Source organism: Hylobates moloch, unplaced genomic scaffold, assembly GCF_009828535.3.
Source record: "Hylobates moloch isolate HMO894 unplaced genomic scaffold, HMol_V3 SCAFFOLD_14, whole genome shotgun sequence".
NCBI classification, from domain to species: domain Eukaryota; kingdom Metazoa; phylum Chordata; class Mammalia; order Primates; family Hylobatidae; genus Hylobates; species Hylobates moloch.
Window position 1 is genome coordinate 73,862,873 of NW_026652289.1, and position 15,849 is coordinate 73,878,721.

General features: G+C 47.9%; 1 protein-coding gene across 9 annotated transcripts in view; it reads right to left on the reverse strand.

Moving 5' to 3' along the window:
- Positions 1–8,207, reverse strand: part of IVD (isovaleryl-CoA dehydrogenase) — a 30,928-nt gene extending 22,721 nt beyond the window's left edge. For 6 of the 9 annotated variants that reach the window (XR_009209750.1, XM_032175945.2, XM_032175953.2 and 3 more), the window contains exons 1-7: positions 8,031–8,198; positions 6,305–6,394; positions 6,040–6,091; positions 3,233–3,402; positions 2,678–2,771; positions 2,340–2,476; positions 944–1,040 (exon numbers count right to left, since the gene is read on the reverse strand). Coding sequence is in view for 8 of the 9 variants with exons in the window: in XM_032175945.2 (XP_032031836.1) it covers positions 944–1,040; positions 2,340–2,476; positions 2,678–2,771; positions 3,233–3,402; positions 6,040–6,091; positions 6,305–6,394; positions 8,031–8,174 (784 nt within the window). In the remaining variant the exon portion in view is untranslated. The other 3 variants (XM_032175943.2, XM_032175954.2, XM_032175942.2) reach the window with 2 other exon arrangements.
- Between the last annotated feature and the right edge of the window lie 7,642 nt (positions 8,208–15,849).

The window sequence follows — 15,849 nt, forward strand, 5'->3', positions numbered from 1 at the left end:
CATCTGTCTCTCTACTAAAAATACAAAATTAGCTGGGCGGTGTGTGCCTGTCATCCCAGCTACTCAGAAGGCTAAGACAGGAGAATCACTTGAACCCAGGGGGCGGAGGTTGCAGTGAGCCGAGATCGCACCATTGCACTCCAGCCCTGGGCAACAAGAGCGACACTCCATCTCAAAAAAAAAACAAAAAAAAAATTAGCTGGGCAGGGTGGCGCATGCCTGTAATCCCAGCTACTCGGGAGGCTGAGGCAGGAGAATCACTGGAACCCAGGAGGTGGAGGCTGCCGTGAGCTGAGATCACGCCACTGCACTCTAGCCTGGGTGACAGAGCCAAGACTCCTTCTCAAAAAAAAAAAAAAAAAAAAAAATCCCAAACAACAAATCCATGCCCCTGGTCTGGTTAGTACATGATGGCTGTGCTGGCTCTCCCACAGTGCTCCACCATGTCACATTTCAGTTACACCTCGGGGGAGAAAATACTCAGACTCAAACAGAACTGCCTTCTCTCTACTGAGTCTGGCTTCCATCAGTGGATTCAGATGTTTTGTTTTTTTCTTAGTATCATTAATGCTAAAAATGAATAACTCATTTTTAAAATATTTTACAAAAACGTGAGTTAATGAGTTACTCACATGCAGTGGATGGGCGAAAGTACAGGAAGACTGAAGGACATCAGTGGGAAAGGGTAGGTCTGACCCTTCTCCTCCGGCTACTGAGTACAGACCCTACGTGGAGTGTGTGATGCCAGTCAGGCATGCCGCTGCAGGGCCCTGGCCAGGAAGGAGCGCTGTCCAGCAGCCCCAGCTCACAGCCTAGCCACGTGTCACTGAAGCGCTAACAATGCCAAGCCTCTCTAACCCAGAGGCTTTCTCAACTTGAGAACAGCCAGATCAGCCTGGAAGGGGGTCAGGAGAGGGGCTCCCCAATTCTCGGTGCTACTTACCAGGAACCTTGCAGTCTTCAAAGATTAGCTCACAGGTGTTAGAGCCCCTCATCCCTAGCTTGTCCAGCTTCTTAGAGGTGCTAAAGCCAGGCATACCCTTTACAGGAAACAAAAGGTAGCCCTGGTTACAGATTAGCTCCAAGGGGGCCTCGTAAAGAAAAGGCCCCTGGGAAGAAGGCACCCACCTTCCTATTGAGTCCCTGTACCTGCACAGCATGGCAGCATCCTAGTCCCATGCTCCCCCCGGGACCTTCCGGTGCTAACGCCCCAGATTGATCCCAGCCTCCTCTGCCACTAGCTTGTGTTCTCCCCAGTTCTCACGGGGACAGTTCTTTCTCAATGATATGCTCAGTTCCCTGAGCCCTCCTGACCCCCCTGGCCTTATTTCCCTCCCCCAGGGGACATTACTTCCAAGACACTGTCACCAGCCCAGTCAATTCCCTTATCCTCTGTTGTTCTCCTGTCTATACCCAAAGGGATCCTACTAGGGCTGAACTGAGCCCTCTGTGCTTTGACCTGGACTGCTGGGTTGCAGCATGTTTTGGCAAGTGCCCAGCAAAGTGCTGGCACATGCTGCCTTCAGCCCGTAATAAGGGTGGCGTCACACAACCTGGAGATTTCCCATGTCAGCCAGGTCCCTACTGCTCCAACCCTAGACAGCTACTTTCCCCCTCTCTATGGAGGGTACCGCAAACCTTTACAATACTCGCTCATGAAACTCTCTGCCAACTCCCCGACCTGTGGCCCCAGCCTTCAGAGGGCCCCTGGCTTCCTCCTCATGATCATTAGGCAGGTGGTTTCTGCACCATCACCTGTAACCCATCCTTCTCTCTCCTGCCCCCACTCACCATTGTGTTCTGCCCACTCATTCCCACACTTTTCAATTTCTCCCTCTATTTTCTTTTTTCTTCCCTTTTTTTTTCCTTCTGACCAAAAAATCTGCTCAGTTCTCTCATTTCTAAAAACAAACCCAAACTCCTAACTTTTCATTTGAACTCCTGCTCTGCTTCCTTCTTGCTTCTGTTGTCAAGGCTGTTGCAGGGGCAGTCTCCACTTGTATCCCACCCACACCTCAGTCTCCCACGGCCACACTCATCAGGTCCACCAAGGGTACCCTGACTGTCACGTCCCAACCTTTCAGTCCTCCCCTTTCTAGGCCTCTTTGTGTGGCCTGGTGCTGAGGACGGCTCTACCATCTTCAGAAGTGACCCATCCGCCCTGGACTTCCTGGACTTTTGGTCACCCTCCTTGCAGTCTGCTCTCTGCCTCACCCCCACCTCTGGGGGCCTTGCAGAGCACACAACACTGATTCCATTTGAGATCAGTGAAGGGGCTATCTCTGGTACGACTGTTAGGAGGCAGAAGCCTCCCTGGCCCTGCACCCACCTATACTCACCTTCTCCACAATGAAGGCTGTGATGCCCCGAGAAGCTGGCACAGCAGCCAGATCTGTCTTGGCATAGACAATCAGGACGTCAGCATCAGGGCCATTAGTGATCCAGAACTTGTTGCCATTCAGGATGTAGTGATTTCCTAAGGACAGGATGTTGGCTATTTGCTGAAGCCATCTTGGCCTGTCTCAGCCAGGCCATAGACCTTCTGCTGAGCAAGAAGCTGTCCACCTCTGAGAAAGTTCTGGAAACCCAGCAGGGGCCACCCCCAATTGTTGCTCCCTCACCCTGATAATGTCTGTACCTCTGCCCAATTTGGCTCCCAAGTTGAGAGTGGCCTCACCTTTCTTTTCCGCTTTGAGCTTCATAGAGACAACGTCAGAGCCTGCATTGGGCTCACTCATGGCCAGGGCTCCGATGTACTCACCACTGATCAGCTGCAAGGAAAACCCCCAACAGGCCTTGTTACAAGCTCAGAGTACCCTAGAGCAGCTCACTGGTACTGCTTCTTCCATCCACATTACACCCCTTCAAACTTCGCTCTCAGACCAGGGTATCGGTAAAGTCCTAGAAGTCTCTTCTAAGCCCAATGGCTACAAGCCTGAAAATGCCTCTCCTTTTTCCATTCCCTTTGCAAAGGAAGCTAGTCCTACTCTTCCATTTCTTAGAGTTCTCTTCAAATGTTGTCTGTCTGTTGTTCAATGCAAGAGTTCTGGTCCTATTTTTATTATTTTTGGCTCAAGTATTTTAAAGCAATCCATGGCCTCTTCCTAACTACATTTGGTTCATGGCAGCATGCTACAGAAAGCAGGTCTGACTGCCCCCCAAGGGGAGAGGTTATCTTATAGTTGGTGGTTGCACTGTGAGATTAGCATGTATTACGTTTCCATTTCCTCACCTTCGGGAGATACTTCTCTTTCTGGGCCTCATTCCCATTGCGTACAAGCTGGTTGATGCAGAGGTTGGAGTGGGCACCGTAACTGAGCCCCACTGCTCCAGAAGCTCGGGATATCTCCTCCATCACCAGCACATGCTCCAGGTAGCCCAGGCCGGAGCCGCCATACTGAACTGCGAGTGGTGTGGTACAAGGGAGTGGAAAAGGCAGCCCAGATTAAATCGGGACATTAAGAATCTTACATTTGATGGCAGAAGGGAAGCACCTTGTAGCACCTATTCCAAATTCTCTCTAGCAACAAGAATAAGCTGATGCCACAGACCTGCTTACAAGCTCACTGGGCTGGTTTTGCCTGCTGGTGCTTGTCAGCTGAGGGGTGATGCAGAAGGCAATCATTGCAACTCCTGCTTTATCCCAGACAGACTTCTTGATGAAGATATGTGAACAACCTGAGCATCCGCTACTCAGAAAGTTACAGAAATGCAGAGGCAGATGAATAAATGAAGGAAGAGGGCCTGGAGAAAAACAAAGGCATTGGGGTGGAGGTGGTGTCCAAAGCACCAAGAACAGATACAAAGCCAGAGGATGTGATGTGTCTGCAAAAGGCCTAAGGAAGGTGAGATTTTATAGCATAGGGCTGAACCCAAAGAAGCAGGGCTGGAGGCCGGGCGTGGGGCTCACGCCTGTAATCCCAGCACTTTGGGAGGCCGAGGCGGGCAGATCACGAGGTCAGGAGATCAAGACCATCCTGGCTAACACGGTGAAACCCCATCTCTACTAAAAATACAAAAAATTAGCCGGGCATGGTGGCAGGCGCCTGTAGTCCCAGCTACTCAGGAGGCTGAGGCAGGAGAATGGCGTGAACCCGAGAGGTGGAGCTTGCAGTGAGCCGAGATCACGCCACTGCACTCCAGCCTGGGTGACAGAGTGAGACTCTGTCTCAAAAAAAAAAAAAAAAGAAAGAAAGAAGCAGGACTGGAGGACTGGTGACAGGACAGGAGAGCCACAGCCTCAGGGACAGTCTTGAGGTTAGCTGTGCAGCAGAGGGCAGATGAGATGCTGTCAGAGAATTTCAGAACTCCTCATAAAATATATGGTTTTTTCCTTGGCAGCAGATCCAAACTCAAAGTGGCTGAGTCACCTGATACCACCCCCAGCCCTGCTGATTGGGTCAAGCCTAGCAAGGTCCTATACACATGTTCACTCTGACCAATAAGTCAGGCTCGTCCTAGGCTCTAAGGAAACCTTGACCTGCCCCTACAACTGCAGGAAGGAAAGCCTGAAGGCAGGTGATATTAGAAACAGCCACCATGACATCATGCAGAAACCAGAACTTGTAACCAGCTTTCTTTTTCAGGTTCCCTTGAAAGAGTTTTCATCTGATTTCTTTTCTTTTTTTTTTTCAAAAGGCGGGCTCTCACTCTCTTGTCCAGGCTGGGGTGCAATGGTGTAATCATGGCTCACTGCAGCCTTGAACTCCTGGGCTCAAGCGATCCTCCTGCCTTGGCCTCCCAAGTCGCTCGGAGTACAGGAGCCCACTACCACACCTGGCCATTTTCATCTGATTTCTAACTGCCTCTTTCTTCCGTAAAATACAATCTGATTCAGAAGCATATTGTCTGCAGGGAGTGGGGTACATAAACCCCCAAAACACAATAGGAGAGTCTTGCTTAGGAGTGCCCAGCAGCCTTTCCCCCATGCTTTTACATTAAGATGGTTTCAATTAATCTTTAAGTGGTTTCATTTTATGAAAGGTGATATAACTTTCTAGGATGTAAGGAGAAGTATATTGGGTTCCACTCATACTCTCATGCCCAGAGTGAATACAGGCCCAAGCAGGTTGGGCTTTTTTTTTTTTTTGAAACGGAGTTTCGCTCTGTTGCCCAGGCTGGAGTGCAGTGGCACGATCTCAGCTCACTGCAACCTCCGCCTCCCAGGTTCAAGCAATTCTCCTGCCTCAGCCTCCCGAGTAGCTGGGATTACAGGGATGTACCACCACGCCCAGCTAATTTTGTATTTTTAGTAGAGACGGAGTTTCTCCATGTTGGTCAGGCTGGTCTCGAACTCACGACCTCAGGTGATCCGCCTGCCTCGGCCTCCCAAAGTGCTGGGATTACAGGCGTAAGCAACCACACCTGGCCTAGGCTCGTCTCTTTACCGGGCACTGCACGCCAGTCTAGGCCTCTTTCAGAGGTTAATAATATCCAAACCAGAGCCTGCCCACTCCCTGCCTTCTCCCTCCGGACAGCCTGTTAAACACATCATCTGGCCGCCTCATCTGGAAGCCCAGATAGACATCTCTCTCCCCTGCCCACCCCCCACCCTACTCCCCCTGCCATCTGCTCCCAAATGAGCTCCAAGGTTTAAGCAGAAGAGGACACAGGCAGTCCCTGCAGGGACACACCTACCCAGAGTGTTCCTGCTGAGAGGCCACCGGTACGACAAAGCTTATAGGGATTAGGGGAAGCAGTAAGACTGAGGTACTATGAAGACAACCACTTGATCCAGAGTTTTCTAAACTTCCCAAATCACCTGGGTGAGCCTATTAAGTATGCAGAGTTCAAGAGTTGGAGTGATCCTGATCCAAGTGAGCCACAATGACCTAATTAATCCCTCTGCCTTCTCCACATCACTGTCTAATAAAATAGAAGAGTGTCCTGTTCTCTGGGCTGACGATCAATGGGTGCTTTCACAGATGCAGTTCTGGGTTTCTTTAAGCACAATCTTTCCCTTCCCTTCCTGCTTCTTTTGGGAACTGTTTTAAAGGGCACATAAGAAAAGTTCTTTTTAGGGAAAGACACTATACTCACCAGGGGCTGTGATGCCCAATACGCCCAGGTTCCCCAGCTGCTTCCAAAATTCCTGCCAACAGAATGGAATGGAGTGGAATGAGTGTTGAGGGGAAAGCAGCCAGTCACATGTGGCTGGAACAATGAGACCCAGACACTTCAGAGAGAGGGGCTGCATTCTTAGGGAGGCTTCATTTACCAGAAAACTGTGTGAGCTCTTCCAGGTAGCAGTGCAGCTCAGCCCCACTCCCTGACTGCCCCCCACTGCCCGGGCCTCCCAACTCACTCGCAGGTTCTTGAACTCGTTGCTGCGATCAATCTCCTGGGCCTTGGGGGCCAGGTGCTCCTGAAGGAACTTAGCCATGGTCTGACGAAGCTAATAGAAGACAGGTAAACAGATGCCACTGCAGACAGTATCTCCACTACCCAGGCACATTCAAGAGAAAAGGCCACAAGTAACTTCCCCAAACAGCATCGGACTGAAACTGAGAGGTCTCAGTAGTTTATGCCTCCTCAGAGATGATCTTCACCCCTCTTTCTTAAGGTCTTCAGCCTAGACAGCTTGATGGTAATTTTTAAAACGTCACACCCTACATAAAAATCATTCCATTGGTTTCCACTGTACTTAGAATAAAACACAAGCTTCTCACCCAGGCCTACTAGGCCCTGCAGGAGCTGACCCCAGCTGACTCTCCTAGCTTCCCCAGCACCTTCCCTCCTCCCACCCTCTGTGCTCCAGCTGCATTCCAGGCAGACTCCAGATCTCAACAGTTGTCAGGCTCTTTCAAGCCCCTGAACCTTTGGCTAAAAGGGTCTGATTACCCAAAGAGATTAGAAATTCCTCTTGGCGGCTGGGCATGGTGGCTCATGCCTGTAATCCGAGCACTTTAGGAGGCCGAGGCAGGAGGATCACCTGAGGTTGGGAGTTTGAGACCAGCCTGACCAACATGGAGAAACTCCGTCTCTACTAAAAATACAAAATTAGCCGGGCGTGGTGGTGCATGCCTGTAATCCCAGCTACCTGGGAGGCTGAGGCAGGAGAATCACTTGAACCTGGGAGGCGGACGTTGTGGTGAGTGGAGATAGCGCCATTACACTCTAGCCTGGGCAGCAAGGGTTAAACTCCGTCTCAAACAAACAAACAAACAAACAAACAAAAAGAAACTCCTTTTGCCAGGAAAGCTTGAGAACAGGGATTGAACCCTTTCCGCCTGAGGTGGTTCACGGAAGCTCTGAGCGCTCGCTGGCTATAAACATAAACTACGGAGTTGCTGGGAGGCTCATACCTCCGCCAACTCCATCCAGCCTCCACGTGAAGCCTCAGGAAGGACTCTGGTTCTGCTCCATTTGTAAATACTTCTTCGTCTTCTTTTCTATTTTTTATGAGATGGGGGTCTGGCTATGTTGCTCAGGCTGATCTCAAACCCCTGAGCTCAATCCTCCCACCTCAGCCTCTTAAAGTGCTGGGATTACAGGTGTGAGCCCCGGCGCCTGGCCTCCAACTATTTCTTTCAAGTACTTGTTCAACTTTTGTGTTTTGACCCAATGGGCTGAAGAGCGACAGGAGAGCTCACTGTGGCTTTTTAAAACCCCCAAACTGTTTATACAAAAAAGACTCCCTGGTAATTACAATGATCACCCAGGTGTGAGAAGCATACATCAGACTGTTCAGGTGTAAGTGAACTACATACAGATTGAGGGCCCTTGTGCCACAAGCGGTAGGTAGCCTGGCCAATCCTCCACCAAAACACCATCAGTCTCCCAGGAGCTCTCCCAGCCTCGACTCCTCCTCTCTACTTCCAGCAGTACTGTCCCACAGTCTCAAATCTTCACTCCACAGACGTGAGGCTGAGGTCAGAGGACTGGGCCCGAGGTCGGAGGCCCCGCGTCCCGCCCCGGCGCTGGCGCTCCCAACGACCCACGGGCAAAAGCCAAGGCTGGGTGGGCGCTAGGCCGACGGGGACCAGGCAGGAAGGAGGCCTTTGGGCCAGGAAAGGGGTCAGTCTCCTCACCTGCCTCTGCTCCTCGCTTAGCCCGTTGATTGCATCGTCCACGGGCAAAAGCGAGTGGGCCCGCTGGGAAACGAAGCCGGCAAGCGGCGGCCGCAGCCTCCAGCTCACCACACGCCACCCCAGCAGCCGAGTCGCAGTCGCCATCTCTGCTCTGCACGAAGAGCCAGCGCTGCAACTGAGCCAGCTCTTAGCTCCACCAATCCAGGCTTCGCCGCCCCGCAAACCGGCAAGGGGGTGGGTCTGCAGCAGCCAATCATCCTAGGCGGCCCGCCGAAGGCGGTGCTGTCCTTGGACCGCACGCGAGCCAATCAACCGTGATCGCCTGCCAGCTTCCAGCCAAGTGCAAAGGCCGCAGGCCCAGTGGCCCTGCCCCGAGCACTGGAAATGCTGGCGTGCTCCCTAGGATGAGTGTTTTTAGGGGGGTAGAAGAGGAAGTGTTTTTTTTCTTTTTATCTCCCTGCGTTGAAATAGCAGCCCCTAACTGCGGAAATCTCTCTGTGGGAAAGCAGAGTGTGGAAACAGCAATCAGAAAACTGCCCACGTGCCCAGTAAATTGGTCAAGCATCTCTGGAATAATTAAGATCGGAAAAGTAGTGCTTGATCTAATGTGCACATTGATTATAACTGAGTACATCTTGCTTTATTATATAACAAGGTTTGTAGATTTAGATTCATGTTTTATGGGAAAGGAGTTATTAAGGAGTAGCTGCCTTCTAGATTGGAGATGCGCCTCGATTTACAGTGAGGTTACTTCTCGATAAACCCATCATAAATGGAAAATATTGTAAGTCAAAAATGCACTTTAAAAATACACCTAGGCCGGGCATGATGGCTCACGCCTGTAATCCCAGCATTTTGCGAGGCTGAGGCGGGCGAGTCACCTGAGGCCGAGAGTTTGAGACCAGCCTGGCCAACATGGAGAAATCCTGTCTGTACTACAAATGCAAAAATTAGCCGGGCGTGGTGGCGCATGCCTGTAATCCCAGCTACTCAGGAGGTTGAGGCAGGAGAATCGCTTGAACCCGGGAGGTGGAGGTTGCGGTGAGCTGAGATCGCGTCATTGCACTCCAGCCTGGGCAACAAGAGCAAAACTCCATCTCAAAACAAAAAACAAAAAAAAACACCTAACCTACCAAACATCATAGCTTAGACTAGCGGATCTTAATCGTACTTAGAACACTTATAATACCTTATAACTGGGCACAATCATGTAACACAAAACATTTTATAAGATAGTGTTAGATATCATTTATTGAATATTATACAGTTTCTATTGAATGTCTATCACTTTCACACCATCGTAAAGTTGAAAAATCTTAAGTTGAACTACTGTAAGTTGGGGACCATTTGTATTTAATATGTGTTAAATATTAAATAGTACATATTTACGTATTATACTATATATTAAATAAGATGTATTAAATAGGCTGGGCGTGGTGGCTCATGCCTGTAATCCTAGGACTTTGGGAGCTTAGGTGGGAAGATCGCTCGAGGCCAGGAGTCCAAGACCATCCTGTGCAACATAGGGAGGCCTTGTCTCCACAAAAAATTTGAGAAAACAAACAACAACAAAAGATGTATTAAATAGTAAATAATATGTATTTAATACACCATAAGAATAGCAGTCAGGACTTAGAAACACGGGTTCAGGACACAGGGAAAGGAAGAGTGGTGAGGGGAAAGAGGAGAGCTGATGGAATTAAGTCTCTATCCCCTCCCCACTTGCTCTATTTTCCTCCTCCATGTTGAGTCAATGTTCTTTATTTTTTAAATTTAATTAATTAATTAGAGATGGGGCCAGGGTGGGGTGGGCGGTCTCTCTATGTTGCCCAAGCTGATCTTGAACTCCTGGGCTCATGTGATCTTCCTGCCTTGGCCTCCCAAAGTGCTAGGATTATAGGCATGAGCCATGGAACCCAGCCAAGTCAATGCTCTTGAACAACTCATCTCAGGTTGGTACCCTGAGTGCAGGAACGGGTCTATGCAATCCCACTACATAGCTGTGGGACTTTTGGCAAGTTTCTTAGATCTTTTCAGTCGCTGTTTCATCATCTTTAAAAAGAAAACGATACCAACCAACTTTAAGGCTATTATGAGGAATAAAGGAGATTGCATACTTAATAATTCAGCACAGTACTTGGCACATTGCTCTCATTTTTAGATCATTCATACCACATCCAACTTCCCTGCACACATTCCTCAGCTTCTAACTCACCCCCTCACCATAATTTGAAGTCCTACTGAGAAGTTAACACCCGATCATAGCACTGCTTTTTTTTTGTTTTTGTTTTTGAGACGGAGTCTCGCTCTGTCGCCCAGGCTGGAGTGCAGTGGCGCAGTCTTGGCTCACTGCAAGCTCCGCCTCTCGGGTTCACGCCATTCTCCTGCCTCAGCCTCTCCGAGTAGCTGGGACTACAGGCGCCCACCACCATGCCCGGCTAATTTTTTGTATTTTTAGTAGAGACGGCGTTTCACCGTGGTCTCGATCTCCTGACCTCGTGATTCGCCCGCCTCGGCCTCCCAAAGTGCTGGGATTACAAGCGTGAGCCACCGCGCCCGGCCAGCACTGCTTTTTTGTTGTTGTTGTTGTTTGAGACGGAGTCTCGCTCTGTCGCCCAGGCTGGAGTGCAGTGGTGCCATCTCGGTTCACTGCCAGCTCCACCTCCCGGGTTCACACCATTCTCCTGCCTCACCCTCCTGAGTAGCTGGGACTACAGGCGCCTGCCACCACACCCGGCTAATTTTTTGTATTTTTAGTAGAGACGGGGTTTCACCGTGTTAGCCAGGATGATCTCGACCTCCTGACCTCGTGATCCACCCTCCTTGGCCTCCTAAAGTGCTGGGATTACAGGTGTGAGCCACCGCGCCCGGCCGCTTTTTTTTTTTTTAATCAGGTTGAAATTAATTTTTTTTCTTTTTTGAGACAGGATCTCTGTCACCTAGGCTGGAGTACAGTGGCACAATCATGGCTTACTGCCATGACTGGACTCAAGCAATCCTCTGTCCTCAGCCTGCCAAGTAGATGGGACTACAGGCACATGTCACCGGCCTAATATATATATCTATACACATATACATACACACATATATATATGTGTATGTATATTGTAGAGATGATGGTCTCACCATGTTACCCAGGCTGGTCTCAAATTCCTGGCCTCAAGCAATCCTCCTGCCTTGGCCTCCCAAACTGCTTGGATTACAGGCATGAGCCACTGTACCAGCCCACCTTTATTAGTTTCTTGAATATTCCAGTGTTTTACGTAAATACAAGCAAGTATGAATATATATTCTTCTTCCACTTAACAATGTATCTTGGAGATCTTGGCATATCACTAGGTTAAGAGCCTCCTCTTTTTTCTTTTTTTAAAGACTATTCCATTGTATAGATACAACTTAGTTTTTCTTCTTATGAATGAGGTGGAGAATTTTTTCATATCAAAAGCCCTTATTTTTCTGTGGACTGTCAGATCATGTCTTTTGCCTATTTATGCGTTGCACTGTTGGCACTTTTCTTAACTCAAACCTACAATAAATGTGTAGGTTCATTGGAAAAGAATCAGGTCTGAGAGGAAAAACTTTGAGCTTGTTTTGGGCACAATTATGTTTGAAGCACTTTTGAGTCATCTTAAGAGGTAATGTGGGCCAGGCATGGTGGCTTACGCCTGTAATTCCAACATTCTGGGAGGCTGAGGCAGTAGGATCACTTGAAGTCAGGAGTTTGAGACCAGCCTGAGCAACACAATAAGACCGGTCTCTACAAAAAATTTTAAAAATTAGCCAGTGGTGGTGGGTTGTGCTTGTAGTCTCAGCTTCTTGAGGGACTGAAACAGGAGGATGGTTTGAACCCAGGAGTTTGAGGTCACAGTGTGTAATGATCAGGCCACTGTACTCCAATCTAGGCAACAGAACAAAACTGTCTCTAAAAAAAATTAAAACAAAAAATAAATAGTCCCAGCTACTCGGAGAGGCTGAGGCAGGAGAATGGCGTGAACCCGAGAGGCGGAGCTTGCAGTGAGCCGAGACTGCGCCACTGCACTCCAGCCTGGGCGACAGAGCGAGACTCCGTCTCAAAAATAAATAAATAAATAAATAAATAAATAAAAAGATTAACAAAATTAAGCTGGGTGCTGTGGTACATACCTGTAATCCCACCTACTCAGGTGGCTGACACAGGAGGATTGCTTGAGCCCAGGGGTTGGAGTCTAGTCTGGGCAACATAGCAAGACCCTATCTCCTAAAATAAAAAAAAGATTTTAAAAATTGATAAACCGCTAGCAAGACTTATCAAGAAAAAAAGAGAAATTGCAAATATCTGATATCAAGAATTAAAAAGGGGACAGCTCTCAAATCCTACAGATATGAAAAAGATAAGGATATTTTGAGCAATTTATGCTAATAGATTTGATAATGTAGATGAAATGGACAAATCAAACTGACACAAACTGACATAATAGAAAATCTGAATAGTCCTATATCTACTAAATAAATTGAAATCCACAATGAAAAACCTTCCATGAAGAAAACTCCAAGCCTAAATGACTTCACTAATGAATTCTTCCAAATACTTAAGTAAGAAATATGGGTATAGGCCAGGCGCGGTGGCTCACGCCTGTAATCCCAGCACTTTGGGAGGCCAAGGTGGGCGGATCATGAGGTCAGAAGTTCAAGACCAGCCTGGCCAACATAGTGAAAACCCATCTCTACTAAAAATACAAAAAATTAGCCGGGCATGGTTGCGGGAGCCTATAATCCCAGCTACTTGGGAGGCTGAGGCAGTAGACTCGCTTGAACCCGGGAGGCAGAGGTTGCAGTGAGCGGAGATCCCGCCACATCACTCCAGCTTGGGCGACAGAGTGAGACTCTGTCTCAAACCAAAAAAAAAAAAAAAAGAAAAAAAATATGGGTATAAACCTAAGAGAGAATAAATAAGAAATAATACCCGGTGGCTCAGCCTGTAATCCCAGCACTTTGGGAGGCCGAGGTGGGCGGATCACAAGGTCAGGAGATCGAGACCATCCTGTGAATGGTGAAACCCCGTCTCTACTAAAAATACAAAAAAAAAAAAAAAATTAGCCGGGCGTGGTGGCAGGTGCCTGTGGTCCCAGCTACTCAGGAGGCTGAGGCGGGAGAATGCCGTGAACCCGGGAGGCGGAGCCTGCAGTGAGCTGAGATTGCGCCACTGCACTCCAGCCTGGGCGACAGAGCGAGACTCTGTCTCAAAAAAAAAAAAAAAAAGAAATAATACCAAACTTATTACTTCAATTCATTTTATGAGGCCAATATAATCTTGATACCAAAAATCTTACAAGAAACGTTACAAAAGAAGGCTGGGCGCAGTGGCTCACGCCTGTAATCCCAGCACCTTGGGAGGCCAAGGTGGGCGGATCACGAGGTCATGAGATCGAGACCATCCTGGCTAACACGATGAAACCCCGTCTCTACTAAAAATACAAAAAATTAGCCGGGTGTGGTGGCGGGCGCCTGTAGTGCCAGCTACTTGGGAAGCTGAGGCAGGAGAATGGCGTGAACCTGGGAGGCAGAGCTTGCAGTGAGCCAAGATTGCACCACTGCCCTCCAGCCTAGGCGACACAGCAAGACTCCGATTTCATACGATACAAAAGATTAGAGGTAGATAATAAACCTTAATATGAAAGGTGAACAATAAAGCTTTGAGCAACAAAGTAAGATAAAAATCAAACAAATCAAAGTATAAAGTAAAAACATAAAATACTGCAGGTTCTCTCCTATAAGTGGGAGTTGAGTATATTGAGTACACACAGACACAAAGAAGGGAACAACAGACACTGGGGCCTACTTGAGGGTGGAGGGTGAGGATCGGAAAACTACCTATCAGGTTCCATGCTCGTCACCTGGGTGACAGGCAGTTTACCTATGTAACGAACCTGCACATGTACCCCTGAACATAAAAGTTTAAAAAACAAAGTAAAAACATGTTCATACAGGCCAGGTGTGGTATATAATTACATCCGTAATTCCAGCACTTTGGAAGGCCAAGGTGGGCGGATCACCTAAGGTCAGGAGTTTGAGACCAGCCTGGTCAACTTGATGAGACCTCATTTTTGCAAAAATACAAAAATTAGCCAGGCAAGGTAGTGTGCACCTGTAGTCCCAGCTACTCAGGAGGCTGAGGCAGGAGAATCACTTGAACCTGGGAGGCAAAGTGGCAGTGAACCAAGACTGCAACACTGTACTCCAGCCTGGGCCACAGAGCAAGACTGTCTTAAAAAAAAAAAAAAAAAAAAAAGAACAGAAAAAAACAAACATGTTCATATTGTTATAAATAAATGGGACGGAGAAGGAAGAAATCCTCCTTACAGAAGAATTCCAAACAATATAGACAGGTAGATAGTTCTCACTCCCCTTGAGAGTGGGCTGGAATTAGTGATGACTTCTAAAGAGAGTATGGAAAGAGTATAATAGTAACTTTACAGTGGAGAAACCCGGCGAACACTGCCTTAACCAAGTGATCAAGGTTAATATCACTAGCAACAAGTCAAGTTGATATTATATACCTGTAACATTGTGTCTGGAGTTAGTTCCTTCTGGTGGGTTCTTGGTGTCGCTGACTTTAAAAATGAAGCTGTGGACCTTCCTGGTATTACAGCTCTTGAAGGTGGCATGGAACCAAAGAGTGAGCAGCAGCAAGATTTATTGTGAAGAGCAAAGGAACAAAGCTTCCACAACCTGGATGGGGAGCCAAGCTGATTGACGCTGCTGGCTGGGGTTGGGTGGGGGGCGGGGGGCGGGTGGCCAGCTTTTATTCCCTTATTTGTCCTTGCCCAGTTCCTGCTGATTGGCCCATTTTACAAGGTGCTGATGGGCACATTTTACGAACCTCTAGCTAGCTACAGACCACTGATTGGTGTGTTTTAAAATCCTCTTGTAAGACAGAAAAGTTCTCCAAGTCCCCACCCGACCCAGAAGTCCAGCTGGCTTCACCTCTCAATATGTGTTGAGTACACTTTACATATGTGGTATTCTTCCCTAAAACACATAACCACAGTCTAATCATCATCAAAAAAAAAAAAAAAAAATCAGACAAATCCAAATTGAGGGATAGTCTACAAAATATCTGACTGCTACTCCTTGAAACTGTCAAGGTCATGAGAAACAGAAACAGATTGAGAAACTGTCATTGACCAGGGGAGACTAAGGAGACATAATAACTAACGACAAAATGCAATATGGCATCCTGGACGAGATCCTAAAACAGAAAAACTACATTAGTAGACAGACCAATGAAATCCAAATAAAGCCCAGAGTTTAGTTAATAATGACCTACTGATGCTGGTTTCTTAGTTTTGACAAATGTGCCATGGTATTGTGAGATGTTAACATTAGGGGAAGCTGGGGAAGGGGTACATGGGAATTCCCTGGACTATCTTTGCAACTTTTCCATAAATCTAAAATTATCCCCAAATATATAAATTATTACTATCTTTTGAGACAGGGTGTCACTCTGTAGCCTAGGCTGGAGTGCAGTTGAGGTAGATCAGGTAGGCACAGCCTCACTTAAAGGGGAACAAGATACTTGCCAAACTGACAGATGGAGAGAACAGCTCAACGCTGCACAACCCGCATCAGGAACTCGTGGTCAGAACATCCTGCTGCAAGGAGGAAAAAGAGTAAAAGGGGAAAAATCCTCGAGCTTGCACAGGCACAGAAACCCTTGGTCAGTGTCTTCACATTGACCTATACTCATTTTAACAGTACAAACACACCCCGGGATGGAGAATTACGATGCTAATGAGACATGCAATGTATATACTGGCATGTATAGCAAAAGTGTGTGCTC